The sequence below is a fragment of the Theropithecus gelada genome, chromosome 2 (assembly GCF_003255815.1).
Source record: "Theropithecus gelada isolate Dixy chromosome 2, Tgel_1.0, whole genome shotgun sequence".
Taxonomy (NCBI): domain Eukaryota; kingdom Metazoa; phylum Chordata; class Mammalia; order Primates; family Cercopithecidae; genus Theropithecus; species Theropithecus gelada.
Window position 1 is genome coordinate 78366905 of NC_037669.1, and position 26737 is coordinate 78393641.

Genomic DNA, 26737 nt, shown 5'->3' on the forward strand with positions numbered 1-26737 from the left:
CAAATCCACAGCATCCCTGAAACTTTCCACCATTTCTTTCTATCAAATTGGAATCTTTTATTATTATTACATTGCTATCAATGGTCCGTAGTTAGGTGTTTATCTTTCCTCTTCCTCTTCAGCTCAAGCAACAGATCATTTTTATTTCTCAAATATTCTACATGGTAATTTCATCTTCTAAGTTTCTAATTAGTAATTAACTATCATTGTATGGTCTTTGTCACTTTTTTTCTGAACAATTTCCACCGATTGCATCAATCACACACTCTTCCAAATAATTTATTGCATACATTCAACCCCTCTGCAAACCTACCACCACCTTACCCTTCACCAGCTGGTAACACATATACTTTCTAAGATAGGCACCTGCATGTTTTATTTTAAGTTTGGCAAACCAACACCTAATGTTTCAAATGTTACCTTGTCTTTCTTGCCTTTCAAATGTTGTCTCTAAAAGCAATTCCTTCATGGTTGATCAATTCACTTATTTTCAGTCTATATTATTATGGAGTTCCACTCATTTCTCCCATTCGTTGTGATAGAAATAACCAAATCTGAAAATCCCCGTACTGAAGGACACGGGAAAAAGTTACAGCATATTCTTTGATCTAGCAACCCTATTTTTGACCATCTCTCCTACAAAAATAAACGCACCAGCACATGAGGATGGATACTGCAGTGCTTTGGTAGTGTGAAAAAGCTGGATACAAAGTGAATGTCCATCATGAAGAAAATGTTTGAATAACATATGGTCTATCTACACGGCAGAACAGATGTAGTTATTTTTAAAAACATGGATTTTTATGTGTTGACTCAGATGGATGTCTACTCTACATTGTGAAGAGAATGATGTCACCAAAAGCAAAAGCTTAAAAAAAGAAAAGAGTGTATGTACAAAGATTACAATCATGATCTCAGGGAAGTAGGCTTGGGGGAAAGGAATAGCAGGTTACATTATTCCTTTTTCCACTGATTGATCAGCTATAATAAAATCAATATAAATATTTTATACTTTATAAAATATAAAAATATTAATGACAGAAAAATTAGACATTACGGAAAAGAAGTAATGTGAATGAGCAGGTTGATTTGTAACACATTTTGATAATCCTACACATATATCACCATGATTGGCAGCAACAAAGGCCAATCATTCCTAAATTCCTCATTCACCACTAAACAGGTGATTCACAGATTCTGGTAGACAAAGTAGTCTCCAAGAACATATTTTACGCCTCCCTGCTTAACGCCCTCCCTCAACTGTATAATTTCCCAGGAAGTCCTGAGTTTGTCCCTGGTTGGCCCCAGTGGGAATCGGCAAAGAAGGAACATGAAGATGATTCAGAAATCATCACAATATTCTTTTTATTTTTTTATTTCTTTTTGAAACAGAGTGTTACTCTGTCACCCAGGCCAGAGTGCAGTGGCATGATCTCGGCTCACTGCACCCTCCGCCTCTCGGGTTCAAGTGATTCTCCTACCTCAGCCTCCTGAGTAGCTGGGATTACACGTGCCTACCATCACGCCTGGCTAATTTTTGTATTTTTAGTAGAGAAAGGTTTTCACCATGTTGGCCAGGCTGGTCTCGAACTCCTGACCTCAGGTGATCCGCCACCTCGGCTCCCAAAGTGGTGGGATTACAGACATGAGTCACCGTGCCCGGCCCGGTCATCACAATTTTCATATCTGCTCACCAAAGGCTACTATGGTTCAGGAAAGAAAAAGGATGAGAGGAGATATATTTTTAAATTGCTCCAAACAAACACAGTTCACATAGGAACACGTTAAGCCAAGGTAGGAAATAAGAGTTGCATAGCTACAATAATTATTTTTGGTTCCAATTTCTATCTCATCTCCAAAGTAATTTAACTGCAAAACACAAGTTAGAAGGGATGCCAAAGAATTCACATAAAAAGTCTAAGCATTTGATGATCTTAAATGTGACTAAACACATAGAAATCGTATGTATTGGTCAGCTTGTATGGTCTAAATGAAACTCAAAGAAACACTGAAATATAAAATTAGTATGCCTTTTCACTTCCATAGAAAGTTTTTTTTTTTTAAGATGAAAGTAAAGGACAAAAAGATAAAGCTCTCACTTTTCTGCAACCCCCCGTTTCTCTCCTCTTTGGTGCGAGAGCAAACCTGAGCTGAACATAGAGTAAGCAACTTGGCAGATTTGCTGACCTGCACACAACTCTATGGGAACTGAAAGCTTCATTACCAAAAGTGTCAAAGATCCATTAGAATGCATCTTATTTTTTTCTGTTCTGATTTTTTGAAGACATTGTTCTGCATAAAAAAGGCAAAAGTCTACCTTCTTTTCATTGAACTCAACTCTCCTCACCTTGCAGACCACTCCAAGTACAAAAGACGAATAGAAGGAGAAATAAAGGAGGCCAAGGCGAACGGTGAAATGTAGCTGTCTTGGGAGGGAAACAAGAGCCAGAAGAAGGGATAAGTCTATCTTCTAGTGAAAGGTAAAGAAGGAAGGGAGAAAAATCCCACCAGAAAGAATTAAGAAGCCCAAGACACAGGAGAGCTAGAACAGAAAATGAAAGAGCACCCTTTTCCATGTCACGGAAGAAAACATTCCTTGGCAGGCAAAAATAAAACAGCTTGCTGTATGTCCCCAAATTAAAAAAAAAAACAAAATCACTTTTAATTGTATTAAAATATGAATTTGAAAATAACAATAAGAGCTATTTAATTAAAATCCTAGATAAAATTCTAACCCATATAAATGCAATTTCCATTTTTAAGAGTCAATCTCAAATCAAAGATCATTTAAATTCTTTATGAAGCCATTTCCACAGAAAACCAGACATAATCTGAATGAGACGAGATTAAATGCAGGAAGAAAAAAGTATATGCAAAGTTGAAAAAAATTATTTAAGTCATTAGTCCCACCCCCATACAAATATATATATACGTGTATATATTAAGTTGGTGCAAAAGACTGCAATTACTTTTGCACCAACCTGTGTATATTCAGCAGTTTAACATATCAAATAATTAACATTATGACCTTGTCTAATGTTTTGACTTAACCTGGGCAACAACTTTAGTTCTTCACGTGAGGAAATATAACATGAAGCTCTGTCAACTATCATCCTGTTAAGGTAGCCAATGTCTAAAAATGAACCCAATCATCCATCCCTAAATATTCATTCACCTTAAACAATGAATTGCACAAATTGAGGACCAACATATACCCCATTAACTAAGCAACTCCAGGCTGTCATTTTCAATCTGAGCTACAATCAACACCACCCATGCTTTCCACAGCTGATATAGCACGCATCAAAGGGAAATAAAATCCATCTCACCACATTTAACAAATGGTAGGGAACACTTAAAATCCGCCCACTTTGCAATAAGGCAACTTCTGGAAAAGCCTACATAAGCTTATCAGGTCAAAAATCACAGCCACATTTACCATGTAATAATTCTACACTCTTCCATACTATTACTATTTATTATTATTTCTTCCATGTTCTACAGCAGAGCGTTCTCTACCAAAAAGAAGTCTGCCCCTTCCTCCCCCGGGGGATATGTGGGAACATCTGAAAACACTTTTGACTGTCTAATTGGGGAATGTTCCACTCTTTACAGCCAGAAAAAAACAAAAGGACAGTTCAAGAATCTCATCACCATATTCACCATATTTTATTCTCTCCCCATACTCTCTACGCCCAGTTTTTCCCTCCTCCCTCTTAAAATTTCATTCCAAACATAATGTTCCTTGGTACCCTCACTGCTGAAGTCCAGTCATGTGTGTTCTGGCTTGACTAAAATCTTCCATTCCTTAGTACTGAAAATTCAGTTCGTAGGGGGTGTAGTCCTTTCACCAAACCACTGGTGGGCAGCTAAGTGTACTGCCACACATTTATAATCCCACCACTTTGCAAGGCTAAGGTGGGAGGATCGCTTAAGGCCAGGAGTTTGAGGCCAGCCTGGGCAACATAGTGAGACTCCATCTCTATGAAAAAGAACAAATTAGCCAGGCATGGTGGCACACACCTGTAGTCCCAGCTACTCAGGAAGCTGAGGTGGAACAATCAGGAGCCCAGGAGGTCGAGGCTTTAGTGGGCTATGACTGGGCCAAAGTATACTGCACTCCAGCCTCAGCAACAGAGTAAAACCCTATATGGAAATAAAAAAAAAAAAAAAACAAACATTTGTGGGTAACAATTCTATTATTCCCAAATTCAGTGAAAGAAAACCATCCCACACTCCCACACATTATTACCCTCTTAAGGAAGGTATTATGCAAAATTCATGTCCATAAATTTAAATGTCATTGTTTCTAGTAAACGTTTTCATATGGTGATTTGAATACATATTGTCATTACATTAAACTAAATGGCATTTTATCCCCCAAGAAATTCTTTCATACGCAAATGCTCCATTTCCAATAAATAAAGAAGAAAGGAAAATACTTCTAATGTAAATTGGCATAGTTTTTCCTTTTACTGCTTCATAGAAGGTGTGTGAATCATGTGGAACTCATCTTTTCAGACTGAAATTTCTCTGTGACCACACCTCATAACAGCAGCACAGCCTCATAAAGCTGTGGGGAAATCACTATGATAGCAGACACTGAGCCAGCTCAGGAGAATCAACCTTTCTCCTCCCCTACATCCCTCTCCCCTGGGCAAACACACCCTCCCCCACACAGCCATTTTCCTCTTGCCCTCACTTTCTAATGGGATGTCTAAGTACACAGTGAAGGAGAACTTTCCAATTCTATTGAGAGTGAACTATGAAAGGATCTGAGAAGTCCTGCAGCAAAGAAACCTGCATTACTATCTTTACTTTGGCCTTTCCCAATCTTCCATGGTCACAGAACCCTCCTGCCGTAAAAAGCCTGTGAACAGCCTCCTCAACACAGATTTTGAGAAAATGCTCTCTGAGCAACCACCTGTACTCACCTACTTGCCAGGGACTTCCTATACAGACTCAGTACTGAGGCTGGCAAAGAGAGACTGCAACAGTTCTGTACTGATGACATTCTTTTTGTGCAGAGAAACTCTACTCCCAGAGGCTAACACAGAGAAACCAGTAAAAGTATTTAAATCTCTAGGCAGCTAACAGTTAAATGGCTATAAAAGTTTCCCAATGTCTGAAATTAATTCCTGTAGTAAATATCCCCACCCAAAACAGACATACATCATACCTGTGAGTTAGAGAGAGATAAATTCACGGTTAGTTGTGATAAATGGTAGGTCTAGCGGCTTTTTGATGAATAACTCTCTGTCTTGATCAAATTCAAAGACCATAAACATGGATTCTAGTAACTGCATTTATGACTAGTATTTTATAGACAAAAATCTAAAATCAATTAATATATCTCTAATTATTATATTTCCTATCCTCCCAATGCATAAATCTATTCTGTTCTGCAGTGAGAGCTCAAAATTAAATACCACGATTTTTTTTTTTTTTTTTTGGAGACAGGGTCTTGGTTTTTGTCACCCAGGCTGGAGTGCACTGGTACAATCACAGCTCACTGTAGCCTCAACCTCCCAGGCTCGAGCAATCCTCCTGTCTAAGCCTCCACAGTAGCTGGAACTACAGGCGCGTGCCACCATATCTAGCTAATTTTTTTTTTCCTTTGGTAGAAACGGGATCCTACTACGTTGCTTAGGCTGGTCTTGAACTCCTGGGCTCAAGCGATCCTCCACCTCGGCTTCCCAAAGTGCTGAGATTATACGCATGAGCCACGATGCCCAGCCAAATATAAAATATTCATCTTAACTTGCATTTAAAGCATTGTATAGTCCACCAAAGTGACTTGGAACACTGAAAATGTATATATTTTCCACCTTTTATATTATAGCTTTCCCTAATTTATTCAGACAACTTCAAACATCTAAATGCCAACCAATTAATGTGAAAGAATATTTTAAACACATTTAATATCCTATAAAACATATTCTGCCAAGGGCAGCGCTCAGCTGAGGTTACCACTAGACAAATTATTTAAATGAGAATGTATACATTTTGGAGTTGTCTACATGAGGAAAATTAGAAAAAACTATTTACTACAAGGAAATCATCATGTATTAGAATAAGCCAAAACAAAATAAGAGTAAAAGAAAATGGTATGCCCTTCTTACCATAAAAAATTATTTAGTTAAAAAAATGGAGTTTGGTAATTCTTCAACTTTTTTTTTTTTTTGAGACGGAATCTTGCTGTCACAAGGCTGGAGTGCAGTGGCACGATCTCGACTCACTGCAACCTCGGCCTCCCGGGGTTCAAGGGAGCATCCTGCCTCAGCCTCCCAAGTAGCTGGGACTACAGGCGTGCACCACCACTCCCAGCTAATTTTTGTATTTTTAGTAGAGACGGGGTTTCACCATGTTAGGCGGGATGGTCTCAAACTCCTGACCTCAAGTCATCTGCCTGCCTTGGCCTCCCAAAGTGCTGGGATTGCAGGCCTGAGCCAGTGCGCCCATCCTAATTCTTCTACTTTCTAACTAACATGTTTTAATAATCAATGGCTGGGCTGGGCGCTATGGCTCATGCCTATGATCCCAGCACTTTGGGAGGCTGAGGTGTGCAGATCATTTGAGGTCAGGAGTTTGAGACCAGCCTGGCCAACATGGTGAAAACCGATCTCTACAAAAATACAAAAAAATTAGCTGGGTGTGGTGGCAAATGCCTGCAATCCCAGCTACTAGGGAGGCTGAGACAGGAGAATTGATTAAACTCAGGAGATGGAGGGTGCAGTGACCAGAGATCACGACACTGCACTCCAGCCTGGGCGAGAGTGTGAGACTCTGTCTCAAACCAAAAAAAAAAAAAAAAAAACACAAAACATTTTCACATAATAATGGTGTTAAATAATACATATGTGATAGGAACAAAGTTTCCTTTCTATAATGCAGTCTACTAAAGACAGCTGAAATTCCAGATCTACTCCTTTAATATATAGATGGAAATCTGGAAAAAGTAATTATCAATGAGAGATGTTAGAATCAAAATCTAAGAAAGAAAACTTAAAAAAAAAAAAAAATCTCCAAAAATAAAGTCTCTTGTCAACAGCAGTGACTGAAGAAACTCTTTTGGAATTACTCTGGGATGTGAGAAAGAATCTAGGGTAGGAAAAAGATGTTAAAATAATGCCAACATTTCTTTGGGGAGAAAAGTGGTTCTCACATGACCTTCTCCAATTTGAGCTCGAAACTGTATAGGAATGAAGGAAGCTGGAATAACATTCACAGCTCACAATTTAAATGGATATATCAATACTTTTGGTAAGATATTATCATTCCAATTTAAAGAAAAAGTATTTCTGAGCCACCTTGATGTATAAATAATCTTACACCTTTTCAAACTCCTTGTAGACCTGCAATATTGAGATAAATAGATGAGATGTTGGTATGTTTAACCTACAACGTCGGTGGCCATCAATGCTAATAAAAATTGGGTTTCAATAGAGAAAAGAGAAAGACAGCCTGTGAGTTCCATAGAAGCGGTGACCACATAAATCTATCTTTACATTCAAATATCTACAAGAGGGTTTCAGAACAAATGAGTACAAACAGCCATCTGCTCTGTGGAAAATTCAGGCCACCATAACACGTGTAGATAAATATACATGCATTTATACCCTGTCACAAGGTAGCTTTTGCTTAATTTATACAAAAAAGTGAGAAATCTATTCTGGAAGATATCTGTGGCCATTATTACAACATTTATGTAACCCTTATCAAATATTAAGGCGCTGACACTTGACAAAAAGCTGGATCATGGTAGCCTGTCAATCACCATTCACAGCTCTGGTTTCCTTTCCACTCCTTTAGTGAAAAGTGATCATTTAAGAAACTGCTATTCCCTGCCAGCCCTGAAGTGGCATGTCAAGGTTCACAACTGGGTAACTATAAATTTTCTAAAGGTGCTGCAGTGGCTTGGCCAGCTGATCCTTTAGGGTCCTTCATGGTTAGCAATACTAAGATGAATATTATTTCCTAACAGCCTCTTAGATCAAAGAGTTGACACATGGCACAGTCACAGGAGACCTCAAAAATAAAACAAGAATAATAAAAGCAATCTCACCACCTCTTTACTGCAGCACAATCAACATTGATCACCTCCATGTGATATTACGAGGTAGGCTTTCACCACCACCAGAAGTGTGATTCATTCCTTTATGATTTCATACATAGATTTCTGAAACGGTCAACCTGCCAAGCTTTCCATTTCTACTCTTTAATTTCCAAAGAGGACTGAACACCATGACACTCACTTTATTCTCTAATACCTTAGCCATTGTGCACAACACACCTTGCTGTGTTTGTGCCACCCAGTACTCATTCTATTAAGGACTGGCTAGAAAGGCAGAACCTCACAGCAGCATGGAGACCAACTGTATAAAAACGATGGAGTCTGGTGAGCCTTCAGTTTAGGGTTTGTCAATCTTCGCACTATTGGCATTTGAGGCCAGATAATTCTTTTTTGTGGGGGCTGTTCTGTACATTGTAGGATGTTCAACAGCATCTTGTTCCTCTACCCACTAAATGCCAGTTGGCCACCCAACCATCTCCAATTGTGACAACCAAAAAAATGTCTCCAGACCGTGTCAAATATTCCACAAAAAGGAAAGAGTCCCCAGTTGAGAACTACTTCTCTAGAACAATGGAAAATTTATCCTAAGCAAGAATACAGGGCCAGAAGGTTCTAGAAGGAGGCCTAATTAAAATTCACATAGTAGTTTTAGGTATAACATTGAACCTTTCCGAGTGCTATTATCTCCCCCGCTTCCCTCTACCTGTAAAGATTACCTCACATAGCCACAAGGCTCAGTCCCTCTATGTTCAGATGTCTGCTCAAATATATCACCTTATCAGAGGTCTTCCCAGGCTAAAACAACACCTCCCTACCCTACATCCCTCTCTAGGCACCACCTCACTTTACACTTTATTTCACAGAATGATGTGATGATATTACATGTTACTTTGTATATGCTGCACTGTCCACCTCCACCAGGTAGGAATAGAATTGTATGTGTTTTGTTGTCTGTTGTAGTTAGCCCTAGTCTCAAACTGAGCTTGCCACCTGGCCTGTGCTTGATAAACACTCTTCTACTGAATGACTTAATGAATGAAGACTGGTATGGAGATACCCTCGCCTCCTCACCTCTACATTCCACTCACTGTAAGTCCCTGATTTATTTCTCCAAAGATTCAGAACCTTGGTAAAAACAAGGCTCAGAAAATATACCCTTGGTCAACTTCTCAAGACCTCCAAAAGGAAGAGGGAGGTCTACCTGAATTTAGAAGCTTGTACAATTGGGGCATTATGCAAGCCTTTCAGAAAGGCCTTATACCCACATCTTCAGTACTCAATAATATGTTGCCTCCTGGTTCCTCTATAATGCCTACATCCTCTGAACACCACTGTCCCACAGAGCTTCCTACAAGGATAGAAATGTTCTATATCTGTGCAATACAAAAGGGTATCACTAGCTATGTGTGGCTCCTGACAACTTGAAATCTGGCTAGTGTGACTGAGAAACTGAACCTTAAATTTTATTTCATTTTAATTAATTTAAATTTAAATAGCCACATGTAACTAGTAACTACAGAAGGGTACAGGGAAGCTAGGAATACCAAAAAGGACTCCAAATTCATGGAGCTTTATTATTTTATTTGCAATGATGTCGTGATTTTGAAATCAAATTTTCACTTTAAAAGTAAATACATTTCTTTCCTAGAACGTTTTCCTTTATAAAGTGCCACGGGGTTGCTTAGCCTTTAAAACCTGAAAATGGGCCGGGCACAGAGGCTCATGCCTGTAATCCCAGCACTTTGAGAGGCCAAGGAAGGCGATCACCTGAGGTCAGGAGTTCAAGAGCAGCCTGGCCAACACAATGAAACCCTGTCTCTAATAAAACCAGCTACTCGGGAGGCTGAGGCAAGAAAATCGCTTGAACCTGAGAGGTGGAGGTTGCAGTGAGCCAAGATCACGCCACTGCACTCCAGCCTGGGCAACACAGCGAGACTCTGACTCAAAATAAATAAATAAACAAACAAACAAAAACAAACACACATCTGAAAATAATGACAAGGGTAGGCAGCAGCCACACGGGCTATATTTCCAAGACCCATTCCCTCTGCTACTTCTGGGGTAGATCCTCATCAGTCTAAGGCAGCAGTGCTAATCCCATTCCTGTTGCCAATAATTGGTATAAGCATAAGCACATAATCCAAGTCTGGACAACAAAATATGAAGGCTGATTCACCAGGGTTGGGATACTTCAAAGAACATGTTACATGTTCTTCAAGAGACATAAGAAAGGGACACTTTCCCTTTCTCCTCTGAACTTTGTACTCACAAAGTTGACATCTAGAATTCTAGAAGCCATGTTAAGACTACAAGGAAAGTGATTCCAAGCCTACCCACTAAGGATGGCAAAGTCTAAACAACATGGGATGTACCTTAAAGATGGCAGGGTACAAAGGTGCTGCCCAGAGGTCTCCTACCCGAGGTGTGCTACGTAAGGCAATAAATTGTCCTTACGCTTAGACTAGGAGAGTAAGGGGTCTTTTCTAGTGGCCAAAACTGATCCAAAAACAAATCCTTGGCCAGGCACAGTGGCTCAAGCCTGTAATCCCAGCACTTTGGGAGGCCAAGGCGGGCAGATTATGAGGTCAGGAGATCGAGACCATCCTAGCTAACACAGTGAAACCCCATCTCTACTAAACATTACAAAAAAAACAGCCAGGCGCAGTGGCTCATGCCTGTAATCCCAGCACTTTGGGAGGCCGAGGCGGGCAGATCACCTGAGGTAGGAAGTTTGAGACCAGCCTGGCCAACATGGGAAACCCCGTCTCTACTAAAAATACAAAAATAAGCCAGGCGTGGTGGTGCATGCCTGTAATCCCAGCTACTTGGGAGGCTGAGGCATGAGAATCGCTTAAACCTGGAAGTCGGAGGTTGCAGTGAGCCGAGATCGTGCCACTATACTCCAGCCTGGACAACAGAGTAAGACTCTGTCTCAAAAATGAAAAAAAAATAAATAAATTAGCCTGGCGTGGTGGCGAGCACCTGTAGTCCCAGCTACTCAGGAGGCTGAGGCAGGAGAACAGCGTGAACCAGGAGGTGGGGCTTGTAGTGAGCCAAGATCACGCCACTACACTCGAGCCTGGGTGACAAAGCAAGACTCTGTTTCAAAAAAAAAAAAGAAAAAAAATCCTTATACTCAGTTATATTCTCAGAAATGACTTCCATGGGAATTTAGGAGAAAAATCCTAGTAATATTGCTAGCTATGGTGTACTCATATTGATAAAGAGAAGCAACAGAGTGTTGTTCTGCTGCCCAGGCTGGAGTGCAGCGGCACGATGTCGGCTCACTTCAATCTCCACCTCCTGGATTCAAGCATCCCCCAGCCTCCCAAGTAGCTAGGATTACAGGCACGCACCACTACACCCGGCTAATTTTTGTATTTTTAGTAGAGACGGGTTTCACCATGTTAGCCAGGCTGGTCTTGAACTCTTGACCTCAGGTGATCCACCCACCTTAGCCTCCTAAAGTGCTGGGATTATAGGCATGAGCCACCACACCCAGCCAGAAGCAGATCTTAAGTAGTTCTTTCCAGCACAGCAGGTATGCAGCTCAAATGGCCTTGAGTGTTGAAACTTCCTTTTCACACCCTAGTAGATGGTGAGAGAAAAGATAACTCATTAGGAACTAGTGTAAGAATGTAAAAGCCACAGGACCATCAAAAAGTGTCAAAATCACTCCCCAAGAGGAGAGTATGGACCATGTACTTATCAACAGTGAGAAGAAAATACCTCCCATTATCACAGTGAGCCCCAGAACCACAAACACACTAAAAATGCCTTCGTTCATCTTTGCAGATGCTAGTCAAACAGGCAAGAGCTTCACATTTCATTTTCCTGCTAAAATCTCTTAATGACCAATCAATACCCAGTGTACTAATGGCATGCACACCCTGCTAAAAAGAAGAACATCATCCTAACACTTGGAACTAGGGGGAAGGGTGGGACAGAGAAAAACAGCTTCCAGGAGGAAAAGTGGCCAATAATTGGGGCAGAGCTACTAAATGATGCCTTTGGGAGCAGCAAAATTTCATGCAGCTTTAAGAAGAAGCTTGTTTTCCTCCCCCAGAAAAAGGCCTTCAAGCTGGAAGAATGTGGATCAACATAAACAGGAAATCTGGATTAAGCAGCTTCCCAAGTCCAAGGAAACTCTCAAGATCAACTCAATTCAAGAAATGGGTTGTAGAAATTAAAATTACAGTGAGATACCATGTCATGCCAGTCAGAATGATGATTTTTTTTTTTTTTTTTGAAGCAGGGTCTTGCTCTGTTGCCCAGGCTGGAGTGCAATGGCACAATCTCAGCTCACTGCAACCTCCACCTCCGGGGTTCAAACGATTCTCCTGCGTCAGCCTCCTAAGTAGCTGGGTTACAAGTGTCCACCACCACGCCTGGCTAATTTTTTTGTATTTTTAGTAGAGATGGGATTTCACCATGTTGGCCAGGCTTGTTTTGAACTCCTGACTTCAAGTGATTTGCCCACCTCAGCCTCCCCAAGTGCTGGGATTACAGGCGTGAGCCACTATGCCCAGCCAGAATGATGATTATTAGAAAGTCAAGAAACAATAGATACTGGAGAGGCTGCAGAGAAACAAATGTTTTTACACTGTTGGTGGGAATGTAAATTAGTTCAATCATTGTGGAAGATGGTGTGACGATTCCTCAAAGACCTAGAACCAGAAATACCATTTGACCCAGCAATCCTATTACTGGGTATATACCCAAAGGAATATAAATCATTCTGTTATAAAGATACATGCATGCCTATGTTCATCGCAGCACTATTCACAATAGCAAAGACATGGAATCAACTCAAATGCCTATCAATGATAGACTAGATAAAGAAAATGTGGTACATAAACACCATGGAGTACTATGCAGCCATACAAAGGAATGAGATCCTTCATTCATGTCCTTTGCAGAGACTTGAATGAAGCTGGAAGCCATCATCCAAAGCAAACTAAGGCAGGAACAGAAAACCAAACGCTGCATGTTCTCACTTATAAGTGGGAGTTGAACAAAGAGAACACATGGACACAGGGCAAAGAACAACACACACTGGAGCCTGAGGAGCAGGGAGGGTTGAGGGAGAGCATCAGGAAGAGTAGCTAATGCATACTGGGCTTAATACCTAGGTGATGGGTTGATAGGTGCAGCAAATCAACAGGCACACATTTACCTATGTAACAAACCTGCACATCCTGTACAAGTACCCCTGAACTTAAAATAAAATTTAAAAAAAGAAAGGAATGGGTTGCAGAGTATAATACATAGCCCAAAACCCTACCGAGTCAGGCCTATCACTCTGAAATTCCAAGTCATGATAAGCAGAAATCATACTGAAATCATTTAACAAATCAGAGATAATAATCAGTCACAGCGGATGGTACAGAGTGGGTATACAGGTCTAAGGTAGGATTTTTACAAGGTCCCAAAATAAGAGAAGGAGTTTCCAGGGCCGCGAGAAAGGGGGAACAAAAGGGGTTGGGCCAACTATGGATTTAAGCATTTTAAACAATTTGTATGGCTGTATCAGACCAGCACTTACAATGAGCCATAACTTTTGAACTAGGATACTATTTTCCTTCATTTTAAAACCAGTTCTAGGAAATATTATACCCTTTGTCATTTTTCAAATCACAGATATATAGTTTGCTTATATAGCACAAAACAAGAGGCTTTTCAATCCTGCCAAAATGGTGATATCTCCTACAGAAAAAGACTTATTTTGCCATATTGGAAAGCCAGCTGTACTACTGCTTAGATAAAATTTTTCTTTAAACCCACTTTTTATAAAATCTCAAATATAATTTAATAGGAAATGTAACACATCAAAATAGAAAACTAGCATGGCTTGCCAGACATGAAGGGTACCAGGGTATAATGAAATCCACAAGATCAAATTCTTAGATACTCTCCCAGCAGACTGAGGCCAGTCCTATCTCTTCTTGATAAAAAGAGATAAGAGTAAGTGACAGAGAGATGTCAAAGACCTATTAGTATAAAACTCACTTTCTCGATTAAAAAAAAAAACAAAACAAAAAACCTCAAGAAGAAATAACTTTATTATGTGAAAGTCAAATATCTGTATCACAGTAGAGTCATAGAGTCATTTTTCACATGACATAAAAATCCCAATGAATACTAAACCCAAGGAATACATTGTTAGTATTCTTCTTATTATTTTTTGAGACAGGGTCTCACTCTGTCACCCAGGCTGGGAATGCAGTGGTGTGATCAGGGTTCACTGCAGCCTTGACTGGGCTCAGGTGATCCTCCCACCTCAGCCTTCCGAGTAGCTGGGACTTACAGGTGTGAGCTACCATGCCCAGCTAATTTTTTATTTTTTTTGTAGAGACAGGGCCTCACTTTGTTGCCTAGGCTGGTCTCAAGTGATCCTCCCACCTCAGCCTCCCAAAGCGTTGAGATTACAGGTGTGAGCCACTACACCCAGTGGAAAACATTATTATATACTATAGTGACATGAATGACAAGTAAGAATTCCTGAAGCTATTAGAAAACATTTCTCAAGGAGGCAAAGTTCTATGTTATATACATACCACTGATATGTTTTTAATCTACACAAGTTCTCAGTTACATAACCGAAAATGGGCCTTAAAGTAAATGAAACATAGGACAGTTAAGTTTTAATAGCAAGAAAGACAACCAAGAACATAACCACCCTTAATACAGTTGACCTCAAACAGGGTCATGGGAGATTACCAACTGAGAGAGACAAGTGATGGTCATTTCAAGATCAGACAACACTGAAACTAACATCACCACTTCACACTCAAAGAACATGCCAGGTGGACTGAGCACAACAGGATCATATAAGACTATTGCATAGGGACAAGATTACACTTATGCTTGTGACCAAGTTACTTTCTTCACTTAAATGAACAGCGAGAAAATTTAGTCTTTTTTTTTTTTTTTTTTTTTTGAGACGGAGTCTCGCTCTGTCACCCAGGCTGTAGTGCAGTGGCCGGATCTCAGCTCACTGCAAGCTCCGTCTCTCGGGTTTACGCCATTCTGCCTCAGCCTCCCGCGTAGCTAGGACTACAGGCGCCCGCCACCTCGCCCGGCTAGTTTTTTTTGGTTTTTTTTTTTGTATTTCTTAGTAGAGATGGGGTTTCACCGTGTTAGCCAGGATGGTCTCAATCTCCTGACCTCGTGATCCGCCCGTCTCGGCCTCCCAAAGTGCTGGGATTACAGGCTTGAGACACTGCGCCCGGCCTATGAAAATTCAGTCTTTAAGCATATATTAGACCCTTATCCTAACTACATACTGGCAATTCTGAAAGTTCACAATCCAGTGAAACAGGTCCTCCTTACGTTCTTCTTACTGCTACCAAGACCACCCCACCAAGAGAAGGCACAAGACAAGGAATTAGAGTTCAGTTCAAGTTCATAATTTCAAAATGAAGCCGAGCGTGGTGGCACTTTGGGAGGCTGAGGCAGGCAGCACTGAGGTCGGGAGTTCGAGACCAGCCTGGCCAACATGGTGAAACCCCCGTCTCCACTAAAATATACAAAAATTAGCCGAACGTGGTGGCGCACGCCTGTAGTCCCAGTTACTCAGGAGGCCGAGGCAAGATAATTGCTTGAACCCAGGAGGCAGAGGTTGCAGTGATCCAAGATTGTGCCATTTCACTCTAGCCTGGGCAACAGAGTGAAACTCTGTCTCAAAAATGATAACAATAAAATAAGATACTTTCAACATGAGAAATTTCAGCCAATAAAGTATTATCAAGTATGATATACACCAACAATATATTTACCAAACAAAATTCTAAGTAAGTAGCTTAACAGCATCCAGAGGGAAAGACAGAAAGTTCCCCTGTTTTATATCATCAGAAGGTGGGTTTTAGCCGGGTGCCCTGACTCATGCCTGTAATCCCAGCACTTTGAGAGGCTAAATCGGGAATACCACTTGAGCCCGGGAGTTTGAGATCCGCCTGGCCAACATGGTGAAACCCCAATTCTACAAAAATTAGCCGGGTGTGGTGGTGCGCACCTATAGTCCCAGGCACTTCAGCCTGGGTGACAGAGTGAGACCTTGTCTCAAAAAAAAGAAAGAAAAAAAAAGTGGGTGGGCTTTATGAATCAAATTAGATGTAATAAAAGAGAACAGTTTGTTAGGTTAGAAAGGAAAATGGGTAGCCCTTACATAAATCACATAGCACATGCGAAACATTGTGCTCCAATTATAATACATGTATTCAGCTAGGTGTATTTTTTCCTTTGAACCTTTAAATTAATCATGTCCTTCCACCCACACGCACACCCTTCTCCCCAAAGAAGGTAGTTTCAAAGGAAAGAATATCGTCCTTTCAAATTTATAACCAGGAAAAAAGATGTTTGACTTTGATCCATCACAGATATGAAAAAAATATATTTATATACAACTCTCTGTATGCCTTGTGTTGACGCAATAAATTTATAGATTGATGAATATTAGGATTTATGTTATGTCAAAGTAAATATTGACCTTATCTTTTGGCTGGGTCAATATTTACTACTTTGCTCAATAAATCTTGATGTTCATTTCAAACTAAGTCAATATCAGTTCATTAATTTCTGCATGGCTCATATCAGCATTTTATAAGAATTTGAAATGCCACTGAAAACGTTTCACCTAAAAAATTTAGATACAGCCAATTAAAGACACAAAAAGGTTTTTGCTTTCCTTCTGGTTTCCCTTTTAGGAATTTCTTTTTTTCTCTCCCCCTCAAGATTGTTACAAAGAAAACTGCCTGAATTTGATACCATTTAGCCATCTATTCTAAAATTAAAAGGTTATTTAAAAAATATGAATCTACTTGTATAAGAAATTGAAATATTCCTGATATGCTTCTATAAAATGTTTAAATATTATAGAAATATAAGTATTAAAAGGCAATCGCTCTCATTTCTCAATGATAACTGCAATTAACTTTTGGGTGTAGTCTCTGGATTCTTCAGCTTTATTCATTAATGGGACCACATTATCCATATTATTTTAATACATCTTGTAGTTCAACCTCCTTCATTTTGGTGGATGTTCAAGTAACCATTTCCTTGTAAGCATGTATTATAATTACCCAATGCCCTATTTTGGTCACTTAGGCTGTTAAACACAATGTTACTTTGGAGACATGCACACATGTTTCAGAAAGATAAATTCCAAAAAGCAGAAGTGCTGGATGAAAGACTAGCAATATTTAATGTTTTCACAGGTATTGTGCAAGAGCCCTCCTCCAAAAAGGCTCCATCACCCCACTACCTTCAGAGTCACTTTAAAACCCAAACTCTCAGCATTCCATTTACCCATGTTTTAAAAGCCCCATCACAGCAACAATTGAAATTGTTACCACTGATATGTACCACTTGATACCAACACAGCACTGAACAGTGTTTCATCTTACTGCTAGACTTTTCCAAGGGTCACAGGGCCCCTAGGGAATATATTCACATCCTCTGATAATATATTAATACATTAGCATCCATTAACTTTACAAACACTTGTGAAACCACCTCCAGAGAGAAAATGCCAAGAAACTTTAGAACTCCAGTGCCAAGGATTAAAGTTTAAAAAAAAACATAAGAACTCTAAGTAGAGAAAACAATGTCTTTTAAACAGTGGAAAGAAAATCGCCAAACTTGGCCAAGTACTGAAAAATTCTCAAGGTACCTTAAGCATATGGCAACACATTTTTCTCTTTCGTACATAAAGTTCTGATTAGTGTGTGACCATATGTGTTTTTTCTTACACCCATCTATCCTTGGAATCACATATCAACTATCAAAGAAAAAGAGTACCTGTAGGAAGAAACAATTTATTCTATAATTTGTTCCCTACCTTGAGACCCTCCTATCCAAAAACATTTAGTTAAAAACAGAGAAATACAATGACTAATTACAAAGGTTCTTTTCAAAGAGCATGAACTCTAAAGGGCATAAGAAATGCAGACAAAACACTGTAACACATCTTAATAGGTTCTAGTTAAAAATCTTTATCTTTTCAACCAACGCACCACTCCTCATTTACTCGTTTCAAAACAAATACAATGCCATCTTCAATCATCTTGGGGATAGTCCTACACAATTCATTTTGCCTTCTCCTCCTTTTACAAATGATAATGAATTCCCATGAGCTCTTTTCTTTTCCCTCTCCAATCCCCAGTAATACAGCCCCATCATTTTTCATCCTGCCCTCTTCCTCCCACTGCCCAGTCCTTAACCCTACAAACAGTGGTCTTACACGTAAAACCAACTGTATTCCAATTCCAGGTGGAGCTCTTTAATTACTCCCTATTGCCCTTAGAAAGAAGTTCTACTTCACTAGTAGAATAATATCATAAGGCTCTCCATAGTCTAACTCAAATCCTCTTCATTATGCCCTTAACTTTGTCCATCCCACCACATGCTCTAGAGCTTCTGAGCTGCTTCTGGTTCTCTAGTCACTGCCAGAGTCCTCCATGCTCAGGCCTATGTGTGTCCTGGCAAACACCTGCCCATCTTTGAAGACTGGAATCTGGCAACAGCAATTCTATGGGCAGCATCTCTGGCGCTTCGCATTTAGCACAACATCTGGCACACAGTAGACAATTAGTAAGTGCGGTAAACAAATAAGTAAAGAATTTCTACTTTAAAATTGTTAGATTAATCGGGATATGTAGAAAAGATAGAAATTAATTGTAAAAATAAATAAATAAAGGGGAGACTGAGGAGTTTAGGCAGAAATGGATCAGGCTAAGCACCAAGGCAGAGGGAGCCTCTGCGCTGAGATGTGGAGGAAGACTCTCAAGGCTGACTCCTCCTCAGTGTTGTGGTTCCCTCCGATCAGAAGGTCTCTGTTGGGGCTGGGCACGGTGGCTCACGCCTGTAATCCCAGCACTATAGGAGGCCGAGACGGGTGGATCACTTGAGGTCAGGAGTTCAAGACCAGTCTGGCTAACATGGCAAAACCCCAACTCTACTAAAAATACAAAAATTAGTCGGGCGTGGTGGCACACGCCTGTAATCCCAGACACTCAGGAGGTAAAGGCAGGAGAATAACTTGAACCCAGGAGGCAGAGGTTGCAGTGAGCTGAGATCTGGGCAACACGGCGAGACTCCATCTCAAAACAAAAAAAAAGAAGAAGAAGAAGAAGGTCTCTATTAGGAAGAGAATGTCTCTAAGGAAATGATTCCCTTAAGAGATTTTGGAGGCGGCTTTAGGAGAGAGGCAAATAACACGACAATATTAACATTCAACTTTGAGGTCCTACAGAGCCTTCCATTCTTCTAATGACAAAAGCTGACTTCTGCAGGCATAGTATATTTTGCTTTATCCTGTACAGACATTCTTAAAAATAGGCATGAAAATGTAATTTTAGGAATTTAATTATATCTTAAGTTCACCAGGGGAGCTTGTTATTTAAAGGGATCCAACAGTGAAACCTTTTGCAAATCACCCACTAATTTATCTGAATTTCGTGGCAGGGCTCCCCTTAGTAAATTCCCAAGGACAGACTCTGGCTTGAGTTAATTTATCCATCTATCCACTTGCCCACTTGAAAAACATGCACCAAATCTGCACAAAACAAGATAAACTGGCATGTTGCAGGAGAAACAAGGAATTGTAAGCAGTAATCCTTGTCTTCAAGGATTCTACATTTAGCCGGGGAAATGAGACACAAGCCCAGACACACATATGCGTGTTATAAAACAAGATGTTTATATGAACAGTGTAATGAGATGGCCTATAATGAAGAGCCAAATAGGTAACACCTACTCTACTCCAGGGTGGAGGCCAAAAAGTACATACTGCAGGTGCCAATATATATTACCTTTAATCCTCAAAGTCATCCTGCCAGGTATGCACACTTGTATCTCCATTTTGCAGCTGAGCAAGTCATCAAATCCCAAGACAGTCAGAGAGGACCATGGATGCCCCTCACTATGGCAGGAATACCTCTTAGAATAATCCTACTTGACCTTCACCCAGCCCAATGCCAGAAATGTCTTATGGGAATTTTGGTCACTGACTATTTCAATTTTGGATTTCTCTAACAATGAAAAATGGTCCCCTTGTACCAATTCTGAGAAGGTATTTCTACACAGGGAGAAATGAGATAGAGATTATTAAAAATGTGAAAAACCAAACAATTAAGTTTTAAAAAAAAAAAAAAAGTAGAGGAAGGGAAGAAACTACCACCTATTTTTCTCCAGTCTTTGAGGGGCAAGAGAGAAAATAACTTTATATATTAAAATGCCTCTGTTCACGTGTGGTGGCTCACGCTTGTAATCCCAGCACTTTCGGAGGCCGAGGCAGGTAGATCACTTGAGGTCAGGAGTTCAAGACCAGCCTGGCCAACATGGTGAAACCCCATCTCTACTAAAAATACACAAATTAGCTGGGAGTGTTGGCGAACACCTATAATCCCAGCCACTTGAGAGGCTGAGGCGTGAGAATTGCTTGAATTCAGGAAGTGGGGGTTGGGGTGTTGCAGTGAGCCGAGATTGTGCCACTGCACTCCAGCCTGGGCGACACAGCAAGATCCTATCTCCGAAAAAGAAAGAAAGACAGAAAGACAGAAAGAAAGACAGCAGAAAGAAAGAAAGAAAGACAGACAGACAGACAGACAGACAGAAAGAAAGAAAGAAAGAAAGAAAGAAAAGAAAGCCTGTCTCAAATTTCTACTTGAACTTACTCTAGTTTTATGATTTATTTTTCATTTCTCTTTCCTGCATTGACGACCTGCCTAGCATGTGTTACTCTTTGTGCAACAATTATAGAAGTTCTGGGCTCCAAAATTCATGAGCTACCATCACCCCAAGAAAGACAGAAATATACTTTAGTTGAGTAAAATTAATAGAAAAGAAATTGTTTTATTATTTCCAATAAGATACTATTAAACTACTGCATTTTTTCAGTACAATTCTATATGAAACATAACTCATTCCCATTTTTGCCTACTATGTTGGTACAAGGAAAAAGAAATCCAAAGATATAAAGCAATCATCAAATTACGTTGCTATTATTATGTCAACAATAACTTATATTTGTGTTCCATTTCATACCTTCTATGATGTTTTCATGTCAGAATCAGATATTATGTCCCCCTTTTTTACTAGCAGATGAAATTAAGATCCAGAGAAACAATGCATCTTCCAACGTCCATAAGAAAACGCTAATACATACCTCCAGCTTCCTCAATAAATAGTTCTCTATGCTAAAATCACAGGTATTCACAAAGGCATTATTTGATAGGCCTATAAAGGTAAAGTTTAAGATTTCAAACATAAATAAGGTGTTTGCATTTTCCAAGGTGATGCAGTGAAATGGAAATAAAGCAGGTAGGTCTTAAGGTGAGAAGTGAAAAGTTATACTAATATTAATGAACTACTATCATGACAATATCCTAAAAAAATGTCATGACAAATATTCTAAAAGCAAGCTATCCACAGTTGAAAAGTTCATGTCTCTCCTTAGTGACCAAAAGGGAATGTCATGAGAATGACAGGATCAGCACTGTTCACCAGACCCACTCACACAACGGCAACCTAAGGAACAGGACGCAGTCACCCCAGAACATCCAACACCCACTCATCTCCCTGATGCATTTCCTGCAGCACTGACCTCTAAACTCATCTTTGGCTGGTCACAGTGGCTCACACCTGTAATCCTAGCACTTTGGGAGGCTGAGGTGGGCCGATCACCTGAGGTCAGGAGTTTCGAGACCAGCCTGGCCAACATGGTGAAACCCCATCTCTACTAAAAACACAAAAATTAGCTGGGCGTGGTGGGGAATGTCTGTAGTCCCAGCTGCTTGTGAGGCTGAGATGGGAGAATCGCTTGAACCCTGCAGGCAGAGGTTGCAGTGAGCCGAAATGGCACCACTGTACCCCAGCCTAGGCGACAGAGCGAGACACTGTCTCAGAAACAACCAACACCACCAAAATAAACTCATCTTTGCCCCTCCCAAGTCCTTTCCAAAAGCAGGATATCAGAAAAACTAAGATGCTACCTAGAAGACATGCTGAGGATATTCCAGCTCAAGGGAAATGCAAGGCCAAAAAAACAACACTTCCAAATTTCTGAAACAGTTCTGAATGTAAGTCAGACTAACATCTGCCAAAACCCCAAGCTATATTACTATAAGTAGGAGTTGACAAACATTTTCCTTTTTTGTTTGTTTAGTTTTTTTGTTTGTTTCGTTTGTTTGTTTTAAGACAGAGTCTTGCCCTGTCACCCAGGCTGGAACACAGTGGCACCATCTTGGCCCACTGCAACCTCCACCTCCCGGGTTCAAGCAATTCTCTTGCCTCAGCCTCCCAAGTAGATGGGATTATAGGTGCCCGCCACCACACCAGGCTAATTTTTGTATTTTTAGTAGAGATGGGGTTTCACCATGTTGGCTAGGCTGGTCTCGAACTCCTCACCTCATGATTTACCCGCCTCGGCCTCCCAAAGTGCTGGGATTACAGGCGTTAGCCACCGCGCCCGGCCAGCAAACTTTTTCTGTAACAGGCCAGATATAGTAATATTCTAGGCTTTTCACCATTACTAGATATTTAATATTTAATATTACTAGATCTTCAATATTACTGGAATAGTAATATTCTAGGTCTCTTTCACAACCACTCAGTTCTGCAAATGTGGCACAAAAGCAGCCATAAATAATATGCAACGTGATGGGTGTGCTTGTGTTCCAATAGAATTTATTTTACAAAACACAGCTGCAGTTTGTAGTTTGCCGACCGCTGAACTTGAGGATAGTCTGCTTAACCCTCATTCTCAAATCCCAAATAGGCACCCCTTGAGAATTATGGCTGAGAGAATCTAACTTGTTCAGCTCTAAGAACTATCCAGCCATCACCCACTGTCAATTGTAACACTTGTGAATTCCAAAAACAACATTAATTGCAGCAAAAGTAATAACAACAGTCTCAAAAATAAGCAAGAAGTAATATTAACTACTTACTTCATGCCAGAGACTATGTTAACATTTTCACAAACGTCATCTCACTGAATCCCTGTAACAATCCTATGTGGGAAGTGCTATTAATCATTCCCACATCACAGTTTTCCAATATCATCAAGATATTAACAAACCTTCGCTTTGAACTATGGTTTGTCTATGTGACTTCAAAACTCATACACTCACACACTGCACCCCTAAAGCACCCATGGCATTATTTTAGGAGGAAAGAAGACAGATCAGAGAATTTGAGGCCTGAGATTAAAATCTAGAGTATCAAAGCAATCTTTCAGGAACTGCTTGCTTCATTTTGCTAAATTTAGAAACATTTCCCTCATAAAAAATGAGCCTTTTTTTTTTTGTCAGTCCCACTTTTCAAGCAGCATTTTTATCTAGAGGACTATGCCTGCAGCTAATAGTCCCAGCTCTCATTTACTGTGGTTTTAAGGTGCTGGTCTGATGCACCCAAAGTAACAGGCCCCAACTCTTACTCCTTCCTGGCCTTTTTTACACATTGGTCAAATGCTAAGGAATGTCTGTGATGAACTCCAAGCCTTCTTGACATGAGAACCAATACTGCACCACGTCAGCATGAGCCAACCATAGATACTGTCGAATTGTCAGGAAGAACTATTGCAAGCATAAGAACTGTATACCATCAGTTGATATCCGTCCCATTCTATTCTTCTTTTACTCTTATTTTGTCCTTTACGCCTAACAAATGACTTCATTCATTCTTCCAAATCAGTCCACATCCTTCCAAGCGATTCCTCAAATGACTCTCCTAATCTAATTTCTAGGAAAAAAATCAACTAGAACAAGGGTTCACAAACTATAACCTGTGGACCCTATCCAACCAGCCACCCTTTTTTGCACAGTCTGCAAAGCAAGAATGGTTTGTATATTTTTTAATGAATGAAAAAAAATCAAAAGAAGAATATTTCTGGACACATGAAAATTATAAAATTCAAATTCCCGTATTCATAAGTAAATTTTTATCAGAGCACAGCCAGTCTGTCCAGAATTGTCAGTGGGTACTTTTAAACTACAATGGCAGAGTTGGGTAGTTGCAACAAAGACGATAAGGCTTTTGATGTTTATTACCTGGCTCTTTTCAGAAAAAGCGTGCCAACTCTTGAATTTGAACTAATAAGCCCCTCCTACTTCTGGAGGCAATACCCAAATTCAGACACAATGCATTCCAGAAATACAAAATGGAGACTTCTGAAGTCTACCAAAGTTAAAGACATCAACAATCACTCCATCACAAAGACGGCACCACTTACGGTCATTCTTAACTACATAATGGGAAAAGTTTAAGGGCTTTCATCTCTTCACTGCCATTTGCAATCGGACATGCTAATGGGATATAACTTCCAATTTCCTGACTAACAGCATTATTATTCTAAATTGATGAACTGTAAATAGCAGGCCACTTTGTGCCTCCTCCTGACTGATGTCAGAGTCACAGAGTACAAAATGATAAATTTTCTTTGGGTTTCTTGGCAAGATGCTATATATATGTAATTCTGGCTTTCATCTCCCAATTTCCTTCATTTATCAGAAATGGTGACAAAAAGCCTCTAATTAGATAATTCTAATCACAAGGTACTGTGTGTGATGGAAGACTTCAGAATCACTATCTGTTCACTGCAAAACAAAACAGATAGGCTATTCTCCCTGCAGGGGCAGGAGATTTATCAATAGACAAAACGATGCAAAAAGCCAATAGATAAGGTGTAATTAAAGATCAGACCTATAAATTTTACACTGACATAAATTTAACAGGATTTGCTGGGAGAAATTGAGGATTTAAACCTGAGCATCATTATGAAAAGAATACTTTCAGTTCTATATGCAACAACATTGCATAATACATAGATTTATTATTAAGACTAATACTCCATGCCTCCAAGCTCTTTCACACAAGGAGTTTGAATTATTCAGTGCCAAAGTAATTTCCAAAGTGGTCTATCTTACTCAAGCATTCCTCCTTAATTAGCTGTAATACATTTTCCATACATTTTTGAGCATCAAAAATCTCTTCTAGAAGTAACAATCCACCTCTCATATTTTGGGAGTTGTGGGAAGCCTAATCCAGAAAAGTCTGTACCTAGTTTTAGGTCTTCATCTTTGTTCCCTTAAAATGTAAGAAAATTATTTCCAATGTAACATTCAACATAGTTAGAACAATGCTCTTTCCCTTCACTGGCTCAAAGGGTAAAAGTAAAAATAAAAATGAAAAGGACTGCAGATTACCATCGAGTAGACAGCTAAAATGTATTCAAAGAACAAGATGTGATTTAAAAATAAAGTTGCATTTCTTGGCTTAGAGCCTAATAGAGCATTCTGATATCTGATGTTTGTAATGTTTAGCAGACATTTAGCAGCTCAAGACTAGCCATATATTTTCTGCTCTCTGAAATCACAGCCCCTGAAAAAACAGAAAAGACAAGACTACGTCTTTTAGAAAATTATAAGTTTGGTACAATAACTCATTAACAGTAAAGTTCAGAAATAAATGCAAATTGAGGGGAAAACAGGTTGAGGAAACAGGTGGTAGAGATAAATTAAGGTACTTATAACCTTGAGGGAAAACAGGCTCGAATATTTCAACTTTTAGTGAACTACGAAAGATTTGAGCAAACAGAACTCAGGCGTAAAAGTGATTCAAAGTGTGCTTTCAAGTGAGTTGCATGGGATGTTAACTGGCCTGTGTGACCTCCATCAGAACAACTGGACTTACCAGAGTAGGCCCAGTACGGGTCGCCTGAAGCCTTGCGTCTGCGGATCTGCACCGCGCTGCCGTGTCTATTCTCGTGCAGGGCCCCAACGTAGCCTTCTGTCAACGCTGGAAGAGAGGGAGACCCGCAATGAGACAAAGGCAGCACCCCACTGGACACAGGAAGAGGGTCAAATGAACACCATTGGGTGACTGAGTAGAATCATAGTCCTTAGGATGACTGACTAGAACCAACTTATTTTACAAAAAAACAAAACTAGAGGAAAATCCAGACAAACTATTATTATACATATTAGGAATCGTTGACGAGGAACCTTTACTTTGTGCCAAGAAGTGCAGTACACTAAGCACTTTATATACATTATCTTCTTTGATCTGCAAAACACCACGAAGCAGTACAAACAGTGGTCCCAATAATGGGGCCCTTTTATAGATAAGCAAACTGAAGCTTCAACAATGGAAAGAACTTGAACTTGACCAAGGTCACACATACAACTAACGGTAGACTTCGGTTCCAACTGCATGTATAAGTTTATAACCCGTGTGTAAAGACCCTCGGGCCCCATTTGAACTTTACAGAGCCGGGGTCATTCTGCCTCTTTTACAGATGGAGAAACTAAGGAGCAGAGGCACGAAGGAAGTGGCCCCAGGTCACACAGTAGGTATGCAGTAGATGAGAAAACCAGACTCAAGCATCCCTGCATCAAAGCCAGGGCTTCTGCCACCCAAACACAGCACAATCTGAAACCTAGGTGACTCCTTGTGATTAGTACCAGTCTTCCACATCCTTCCGGCCACTAACAGTCACCTGTGGTGCCAGAAGATACGAAACAAGAAAGCCTCCAAGGCCCACAATGCCCAGAAAAGAAACAGTGATTAGTAATGTATATTTGAAATCTCAACATCAGTTCAATCCACCAAGCAACAGCAAAACTACTCCTCTCACAGGAGAGCTTCCATCTGCCTGCTATAGTC

At 40.0% G+C, this 26737-nt stretch overlaps 1 protein-coding gene across 2 annotated transcripts in view; it reads right to left on the minus strand.

Annotated features, from left to right (window-relative positions):
* PTPRG (protein tyrosine phosphatase, receptor type G) overlaps nt 1-26737 on the minus strand; it is a 757314-nt gene that overhangs the window by 540122 nt on the left and 190455 nt on the right. For both annotated transcript variants that reach the window (XM_025375409.1, XM_025375408.1), the window contains exon 2: nt 25766-25870. In XM_025375409.1, the coding sequence (XP_025231194.1) occupies nt 25766-25870 (105 nt within the window). The remainder of the gene's footprint in view (nt 1-25765; nt 25871-26737) is intronic.